Consider the following 9,947-nt stretch of genomic DNA (forward strand, 5'->3'; position numbering starts at 1 on the left):
GAAAAGTAAAACATATTTAGGAAACTATATTTCATTATTATAATGTATTTATATTGTTTTAAATATTTGGATCACATTTTTCTCAAAATTACTGGACATGAATACATTGCATAAGCTACATTTTTCATTCTAAACAACTGTCATTTAACATGCAGTCCCCACTGGTTCCCTCTTTCATATGAGATTTGTGGCTTGCATACCCAGAGCAGATTCTACATGGCATGTGTATGTGGCACGTGCACATAAAATGTCATTTGCTTTGGATTAAAGTGTCTGCTAAATGGCATCCATTTTGTGTTATAGTAATTATGATCAGTGGCCGAGTGGTGTTGGGAGTGTAACCACGCTGCGTGACACCTGTCACCACATCTTCCTGGCACCTTGCTTGTTATCTCAAGTGTGACACGGGAGATCCCATTTGAGCTGTTGAGTTTGTGGTCTTTCAACACCTGTCAGCAGGGCCCTTGGCCTGGGTCGCTTAGAGAGCACATGGGGCAGAGAGCTTACAGTGCCTATAGAAAATGTCTACACCCCCCCTTGAATTTCTTCACATTTTATTGTGTTACAAACTGGATTTTAAATTGATTTCATGGTCTTTTTTCGTCAACGATCTACACAAAATACTCTGTCAAAGTTTTTTTTAGCATAATTGAAAAATAAAACGTTCATACACCTTGATTAGATACGTTTTCACCCTCTGAGTCAATACATTTTAGAAACACCTTTGGAAGTGATTACATCTGTGAGTCTTCTGGGGTAAGTCTTATACGAGCTTTGCACACCTGTATTGTGCAATATTTCCCCATTATTCTTTTCAAAATTCTTCAAATTCTGGGAAGGTGTTGGGGGATCATGACTAGAAAGTCATTTTCAAGTCTTGCCCTAGATTTTCAAGCAGATTTAAGTCATCTGTAACTTGGCCACTCAGGAACATTCACTGTCTTCTTGGTAAACAACTCCAGTGTAGATTTGGCTTTGTGTTTTAGGTTACTGTCCTGCTTCAAGGTGAACTCCTCTCCCAGTGTCTGGTGTAAAGCAGACTAAAGCAGGTTTTCCTCTACGATTTTTCCTGTGCTTAGCTCCATCCTGTTTCTTTTTATCCTGAACAATTCACCAGTATTTGCCGATGTCAAGCATACCCATACCATGATGCAGCCACCACCGTGCTTGCAAATAAGGAGGCAGTTACTCAGTGATTTGTTGTGTTGGACTTTCCCCAAAGATAAAGGCTTTGCATTTAGTCCAAAAACTGTATTCCTTTGCCTTGTTTCTTTTTCTTTCAGTATTACTTCAGTGCCTTGTTGCATACATATGCATGTTTTGGGGAAAATATATATTCTGTGTATTTGTATTATTCTTTTCCTCTGTCATTTATTGTGAGGTCACTTCAATGTTATTGATCCATCCTCAGTTTTCTCCCATCACAGCCATTGAACTCTGTAGCTGTTTTAAAATCAGCAATGTCCGCATGTTGACATCCCTAAGCAGTTTCCTTCTTATCCTGCAGCTCAGTTCAGAAGGACGACTGTTTCTTTGATGTGTCTGGGTTGTTTGATACATCCTCCACAGCGTACTTATTAACTTGACCATGCTTAAAGATATATTCAATGTCTGATTTAGTATTGTTACCCATCTACCAATCACTGCCCTTCTTTCAAAAAGCTCCTTGGTCCTTGTAGTTGAATCTGTGCTTGAAATTCAAGACTTGACTGAGGGACCTTAGATGTTGTGTGCGTGCGTGTGCGTGTGCGTGTGTGTGTGTGTGTGTGTGTGTGTGTGTGTGTGTGTGTGTGTGTGTGTGTGTGTGTGTGTGTGTGTGTGTGTGTGTGTGTGTGTATGTATGGGAGACAGAGGAAAGGGTAGTCATTCAGAAATTACATCAACCCCTATTATTTCACAGAGAGTGAGTCCATATAACTTATTATGAGATTTGTTAAGATGATTTTTACTTCTGAACTAAATGCAACGACCATATTTTAGTTATTTAATTTGTGTTCATTTGTAAAACTTTTTTTTCACTTTGACATTGTGGAGTATTTTGTGAAGATCAATTACAAAAGAATGACAATTAAATCTATTTCAATCCCGCTTTGTATCGCAACAAAATGTAAAGAGTTCAAGGGGGAGTAAGCACTGTACATGTCAGAAGGGTGGGTGGCAGACGGATCATGTTATTCACTGTCATCATTATGAAACACTTGCTAATACCACAAGCAGCTTGGAAAACACATTATCTGCCACAGCATGGCCAAGAAGTCACTCAAGCTCAGCACTTCAGAGAGAGATTGGTCTTGGGACACTTTGCACATTACAAGCTACATGCTTGGCTTATTTTGTCTCATGCTACGACTACAGGGATCAGTCTTTGCCCACAAAACTCTGCACTTCTCACTGAAAGATTTTTGATCTCCCGAGGAACTACTTTGTGGAGCTCTGCTTCTCTGTCTAAATTTGGCATAGCTATCACTGGCTTCTCATCCTCTAGAGGAATCTCTATCACAGGCACAGCGCCAACTGAGGATACACTGCTGCTCCTACCACTAAGAGCCTGCTCTCTAGTCACTGTGGGCTTGCCCAGGCAGCTCCTAAGTTGAGCCCAGAAGAAGGTCTGCTGCTTGGCTTGCTGGGGCCACTCTAGGTACGTTTTGGTGTTCAGCATCTTCTTGAGCTTGCAATACTTGCTGGGCAGAGATTCAGGGTCGATGGGTTCTTTAACCACCAGAATAACATCGCTGAACGTCTTGCCGATGGCTCTTTGCTGGGCAAAGTAGAGCTCGTAGTTGCACCAATCGCTGTTCACAAAGTGGTGTGACAACACAAATATGACCTGGATTTGGAAACAAAAAATTCTGAGGATAGGGTGTATTCATTTAGGCAAATGCACAGTGCAGGAATTAGGATACAAACCTAAACAAAACATACATCTGACATTTTGGGTTGTTCAATTGACCTTTTATATTAAAAAGTGTGTTACTATTTATTTGTTAAAACACCTCTAACTTGTCTTCGTGGGTCCTCAACCTTACCTTTTCGCTGCTCTCAATATTTTCAATGATGTTGTCGATTATCCATTTTCCTGGCATGAAGTCTCTCTCATGGATACAGAGTCGGTAGGGGGGCTTGCTGTTCTCCAAGCAGGGCAACAACTGGTCCCTGACCCAGTCTGCATCTGGGTGGCTATAGGAGATGAATGCATGGTAAGCATAGATTTGTGATTTTCCAGATGTTCCTTCCTGATGAGCCCTGTATTTGGCTCTGAGGATTTGATATGTGGCTTTAATGTACCAGGGAACATTGAATATGTAGCATATAAGCATCAACACTAAAACCACAGCAGCAGTAGTAGCCACACAGATGATGATGACCAGTCTGATATCGCAGGCCACGTGACCCGGGAAGAAATTTGCCACAGCGGTATTGAGCAGGGCCTCTGGATGGTAACACTTGTAGTTCTCTGGCCAGTCAGTGATGTTGACCTTCCCCTTGGAAATTGTGTCCTGGATGAAGGCGTGGAGGTCGCATGTGCAGTGGAATGGGTTGTTCCCTGCTGTCAGTCGAGAAAGCTGGGTCATGTCCTGGAAGGAGCCCATGCTGATGAGCCCAAAGGAGTTCCCATCCAGAGCCAGTGACTGCAAGGAGCGACTTCTCCACCCAGAGGGGATGAACTTGATCTTGTTCCCATTGAGCAGGAGCTCCTTGAGTCTGATGGTTTGTTGGAAGTAGGCCATGTCCAGCTGGTCCAGGTCACAGTACGAGAGGTCCAGGAATTGTACTGTGGTGGGCAGACACTGGAGGGCACCACTTTCAAATCGGTTGTGGTGAGCGATCACCTGGGTGATGTTCTGCATCCAGTTACAGTTGCGACTCTTCTCAGCAGAACCCAACATGTTGTGGCTGACATCCAGGACCTTCAACTGTTTGAACTCCCTGGTCAGGGAGGCTAAGTCCTGAAGGCTGGTCAGTTGGTTGGTGCTGACATTGAAGGAACGAAGAGCCGGCATGGTGCCCCTGTAGTCGCATCTCTGGTTGAAGAGGATGTTGTCCTGCAGGCGGTTGTTTGAGATGTCCAAAACCTCCATGCCTTCCATATTAAGCCAGGCATCGCAAGGCACAGATTTGAAGTTGACATTCTGAATGGACAGCAGTCGGACTTTGTTGAACCATGTGAAGCGCCAGTCGAATCGCAAAATATCTGGATTGCTGATGTGCCTGAGGAGTAATGGAGACAAAACATGTAAGCATGAAAAAAAACATGTGGTCAAGATGATAACATAATTGGTACTTTCACACTACATAGATACAGAAACAGATTTCAATTGATGAAAAAATACACTTGAACCTGTATTTGTTTTTGCAACTTCTGGGTAGAAATGTCTGCATAGTGCTTTTGTAATAGAATAGTAGAATAAGATATGCTTACCACAGATTTAGTCTACTCAGAGCAAGGTCTTTGATACTGGATCCCAAGCCATTATCCACAAAGTTGGGGGAGCGAGCAAAGTCAATGTATTGAAGTGTCAGACGTTTAAGGGGGGTGGCCTGTAGATTAAACAGAGCCATCCTCATCAGGTTCTCATTGAATTTTCCACGGTGAAAGATGAGCGAATCTACTTTGATGTCTTGCAAGCCTCTGAAAATATCCTCATCTCCCAAGTAATACATGAACTCAAAGAGGTTCCTGAATTGGATGAGACTGAAAGTCTTGTTGGCCAAGTCTCGTAGAATCAAAGGTAGGAAATTCGGCTTCTGATCTATGGCCATGTCAAAACCCATTCTATCTGTCTGGATTACCTTCAGACTACCCGGTTCATAGTAACTGATATTTGATGAAGTTTTAATGGCAAAGTCCTGCAACTGAATGTTCCTCAATGCCTGGAAGTCCCCTTTCCTTAGACCCTTGACCAAGGGGCCGCCCATGGACAGGGCCTTAAGGTGGGTCAATCTGGAGAAAACATCAGCTGACAATGTAGCCTGGGTGTAAAGGTTATTCGACATAAGGAGTTCCCTTAGATTAAAGAGGTCCTGCAAGGCGTTGGCAGGGATTTCCTCTAGGGAGTTGTTAAAGATGTTAAGATGCTCCAGGAGGGGGTTGTTGTGGAAGGCACGGTCCTCAATCACAGAGATGTTGTTGAACTGCAGCTCGAGGACACGAAGATGAGGTAGGCGAGAAAAGTAATTAACATGAACGGTATGAAGTTCGTTGTAGGAGAGATCTATCCTTTCAAGCGTGGAAGGGAGGTGCTTCCATGGAACATGATCCAGTCGCTGACCAAGGCAGTTTGCGGAGCGACCAGAGTTGTAGATTTGACAGGGGCCTCTCTCATCATTTGAAGCAGGGGTTGGTGAGGCAAGGATCACAAGAAGTGGTGGACTAAACCACACAACACCCAGTAGAATCATCGTGTGTATGTACATTTTGGATCTGTAAAGGAATGTAAAAATCTGTCAAGTTTAACAAATGACAAGATTGCATTCTATTGCATTCTCTAGGTCTTTATCATTTGAAGTTTGACTATAGTCTCCTCTTTACATCCTTCAATCCTCAATTACAGCTAGAGGTAATAGGGAGGGCGAAAATGGATTTCACTCTGATGTTACCCAGTATTTATGTGTCTGTGCCCAACATTACCCACACATTTCAGTTTCAAAGCCAAGAGAAGGGATTTGTGAAATATCGCCATGACACTCTTATCTATGGATACATGTTTGGTTCTACAGCTGCACCATCGAGAGCATCCTGACTGATTGCATCACTGCCTGGTATGGCAACTGCTCGGCCTCCGACAGCAAGGTACTACAGAGGGTAGTGCGAACGGCCCAGTACATCACTGGGGCCAAGTTTCCTGCTATCCAGAACCTCTATACCAGGCGGTGTCAGAGGAAGGCCCTAAAAATGGTCAAAGACTCCAGCCACCCTAGTCGTAGACTATTTTCTCTGCTACCGCACGGCAAGTGGTACCAGAGCTCCAAGTCTAGGTCCAAGAGGCTTCTAAACAGCTTCTACCCCAAAGCCATAAGACTCCTGAACATCTAGTCAAATGGCTACCCAGACTATTCACATGCCCCTCCCCTCTTCACACCACTGCCACTCTCTGTTGTCATCTATGCATAGTCACTTTAATAACTCTACCTACATGTACATAGTACCTCAACTAACCGGTGCCCCTGCACATTGCCTCTGTACCGGCACCCCTCTGTATATATTGTTATTTTTTACTGTTCCTCTTTAATTACTTGTTACTTTTATCTCTTATTCTTGTCCGTATTTTTTTAAACTGCACTGTCGGTGAGGGGCTCGTAAGTAAGCATTTCACTGTAAGGTCTACACCTGTTGTATTCGGGGCATGTGATAAATAAAATGTGATTTGATTTAATGTTTACATCCATGTTTACCATCACTGTCTTGATTATTACAGGTTGAATAGTAACATGCTTGCAGTGAAGAATGGTCCAACAGTGTGCATCTTTCAAGTTAGGATTTAGTGTAGAAGTCAGCAAAGTATTAATAATATAGGCAAAAAGCAACCAGATGAAGAATACCAACAACCAATAATTTCCTGCCTATTATGTATAGTTCTCTCTTTGTGGGCAATAAAATGAGGAAATGCCAATTGAACGTGATATTTCTCAACACGGACTCTATGTTAGTTCTGGCATGCTCACCACCTGATCTGTTGTGGTGTTGGGAAGTGAAATGCTCAAATTTCCATAGCAAAAATAAAAAAGGATATATGCAATTCTAGGGGGCTATTTCCAGGACTTAGCAGATTTAAACCTATTTATGGGCTAAAATGCATGCTCAATGGAGAACCTTTAAAGATACATCTTTTAAAAACGTTTAGCTGTACCTGTTAGTGGAGGTGATGCTGGTATCTGTTCAAGACCAGCTGACGTGTTTATATGCCTTACACAAGGGACTGAACTGCTTCATCCTCCTTGACTGAGATGAAAATCCTCTTGCAGACTAATTGTCATGACAGAATGTTTCTACTAACCCTCATAAGACACAGTACTCTGCTCATGGCTGTTAAGTACAGTCCCCCAAGTCCTCATAATCCTTTATTTATACTACAAACCAACGGTAACTCACTGTTTTGGCATTACCTTCACGTGGGAAATATATCAAGTTTTTTTTACCATACCACAAATAGTTTTAGTAAAATTGTATCCAGTGAGTGACAAGAAGGGAGTAAACATTTATGTAATGAATAAATATTGACTGGCTTCAGAATTATTGCTTCATTATATTTACACCTGACTTATCAGCCAACACTTTCTTCGCCAATATTTAAGAAAATTGATATCTGATTGTCGTGGATGACATATTCTGACATCTCATCAAAGTGAACTAGTGAACCCTTTGACTGTTGTTCTATAGGCCAATGGTTCCCAAACAGTGGGGCGCGCTCCCTAGGGCAAACTAAGTCCGGCTTTAAACTTACTATTGAAAGTTGTAATAGTAAAATGCACAAGGTGCAATTTCAAAATTGGGTAGTGCGTCATCACTTCTGCTTTTCATGTTAGTCATAGCATACCTTAGAGAGCTATTTATAACTTGTCAGAAATGTCCAGATCAGCTAGCTCATGTCAGCTAATGTTTTTTATGTCGTTTTTTTAGCCCATAAATATTGTTGTAATTTTTTGTCACTGCAATATAAGATGAATACACATTAGACATGGCAAAATGTATAGAATTGCAAGTGAATTAGCTTTAAAACTGCAAAATGTTATTTGCACCCCATGACAAAATGTGTAGAATTGCAGGAAATGAGCTTTAAACCTGCAAAATTCTATTCACCAACAAGAGGGCTTTGAACAGTTTGTGTCATGAACAGTGCTTGTGCCCATAGAAAGAGACGTGGCGTGGGATGTTCCCCAATGCTGGAAGAGGGGCCCCGAGTGAAAAAGTTTGGGAACCCCTGCTATAGCCTACTGTAAGTTTGGTATTCTATCAATGTTTTATGATATTTTCAAAAATTCCAACTGATGAAACATAAAACAAAAACATTTTATTTTCAGAAGCCGTTGCTTTTCTCAATAAAGATTCTGGATTTGTTTTATTTTTTTATCTGTGGCATATTGTACTTTCTGATAAGAACATGTCTAAGGTATTCCATTAGCCTCCACTTTGTTTACTGTATACATTGGGTGGCATATACTTAGGCTATGGATGCAACTAACCCTTTCAAACTTCAGGTCAGAGTTCTGCTCTCAATATAGAGGTAAATATTTAGGTAATGAATGCCTTCTTTCTGCTGGAGGGGTTAATTTATGATGTTTGTAATTCATTGGTCAGTCTGTTAGACTGCTGTCTTTATCTTGATCTTGACCTCTTTTTCTGAGGTGCATCGCCATCACTGACATTCATATCTGTCAGGGTTCCTTGACTCGTAAATATTTCCTTACTATGTGGGGTTGTTTTGTCATTTAACATAGAGGAAATATGCCCTGCTATGTTTCTATGGGTGTAAAAAAATGAAAATAAATCATAGCTTTATTTCACAATGGTACCTATTGTACCAGTAGTTTAGAGGAATCAGTTCTCTAGCCAACACTGATAGTTATTCCTACAAATTAGTGAAAAAAAGATCAACAATGTCATTAATATTGATTCAATAAAATGCCTTACATGAATATAACCCCATTACAAAATAATAACCCAATATAATGACCAAAATAAAGCATAGGCCAATCATGAAATGGTTCAATATAAGTATTTACCAATCTTATTGTTATTTTACCCTTGAACTCAGGAAAGGTCTTCCTCCTTTAAAATCTGCTTAGATTAACACTAGACCTTGCAGAGTGATTAAATCAATATCAACCAACTGTAATGGAGTGATTGATTAATGTCCCACGAACCAATGTCAGACCGCATGGTAACTCATAAATATGAAGCAATGAGTGGCTGATGAGAAGGGAAGGATTTTTTTACTGGAAAGTAGGAGGAGCTTCCTTCTAAAGCTGGTCTCTATTTACTTAAAGTTATTGCTTACCACCCGGTCAGAGCAGTCAACCCTGAGCTATGTGCCTCTAACCTACATGTTTAGAGTATTAATAGGCTACATGAACTCTGTTAGTTAGACTGGTTAGCCATCAACTCACTGGTTGTGTGCTTCTGAATGTCTAATATTGGGATCAGATGACTTGCCTACCCAAATATGTGTGATTAACACTACAAATACAAAAGTTCACTTTTGATTATTATCTACAAATGAGTGACATACAGTACCAGCCAAAAGTTTGGACACACCTACTCATTCCAGGGTTTTTCTTTCTTTTTTACTATTTTCTACAATGTAGAATAATAGTGAAGACATCAACACTATGAAATAACACATGTGTAATCATGTAGTTACTGAAAAAGTGTTAAAACAAATCAAAATATATTTCATATTTGATATTCTTCAAAGACCCTTTGTCTTGATGACAGCTTTGCACATTGCTCCCAGGTAATGACTTGCCCCAAACTATTCTGTCATGGTACTGTCCGTTGTCTGATTGCCTGACACGCATACTGTTAAGTTATGATTTTGACTTGAGCTATAGTTTTTACAATTATATATATATATATATATATATATATATATATATATATATATATATATATATATATATATATATATATATATATATATATTATTATTTTTTTTTTCATACAGGTTAGTCTCATTGACAGAATCTGTTTTTCAAGAGAACTGGTCAAAGGTCTTCAATATAAAGTTGTACCCTGACACATTAACATTAAATACATGTGTGATAAAATGTCTCAATTGCACAGACTGCACGAAACGATGGCCTTCACCTGAGTCCTTCAGTTAGTTAGCACAATATTAATGGAGTCAAACACACCCTCATCCACCTGGCAGATCACTGTTCCTGGACTTGAGGGAAACATTTGACAGAGCAAAGCTCATGATGGTGACTCCTTCTATAATTGCAGTGTA

The 9,947-nt window shown here is 40.5% G+C and overlaps 2 protein-coding genes across 2 annotated transcripts; both read right to left on the minus strand.

Annotated features, from left to right (window-relative positions):
• Positions 1 to 1,831: 1,831 nt before the first annotated feature.
• LOC112222624 (toll-like receptor 2) lies at positions 1,832 to 4,220 on the minus strand (the record flags this gene model as incomplete). The annotated part of the gene is made up of 2 exons (XM_042304393.1): positions 1,832 to 2,827; positions 3,027 to 4,220. Coding segments are annotated over 2 exons (1,683 nt in total), but the record flags the coding sequence as incomplete, so codon positions are not given.
• A 30-nt stretch (positions 4,221 to 4,250) lies between these two features.
• On the minus strand, positions 4,251 to 5,415 carry LOC121838635 (toll-like receptor 4). Its single transcript, XM_042304614.1, has one exon. It carries the CDS (start codon positions 5,413 to 5,415, stop codon positions 4,417 to 4,419), a length of 999 nt encoding a protein of 332 aa, XP_042160548.1. The 3' UTR covers positions 4,251 to 4,416.
• Positions 5,416 to 9,947: the final 4,532 nt, after the last annotated feature.

Source organism: Oncorhynchus tshawytscha, linkage group LG23, assembly GCF_018296145.1.
Source record: "Oncorhynchus tshawytscha isolate Ot180627B linkage group LG23, Otsh_v2.0, whole genome shotgun sequence".
NCBI classification, from domain to species: Eukaryota; Metazoa; Chordata; class Actinopteri; order Salmoniformes; family Salmonidae; genus Oncorhynchus; species Oncorhynchus tshawytscha.

Bases quoted from the DNA above. Each gene is read 5' to 3' on its own strand.
- LOC121838635 (XM_042304614.1), bottom strand. From the start codon at position 5,415: ATGTACATACACACGATGATTCTACTGGGTGTTGTGTGGTTTAGTCCA.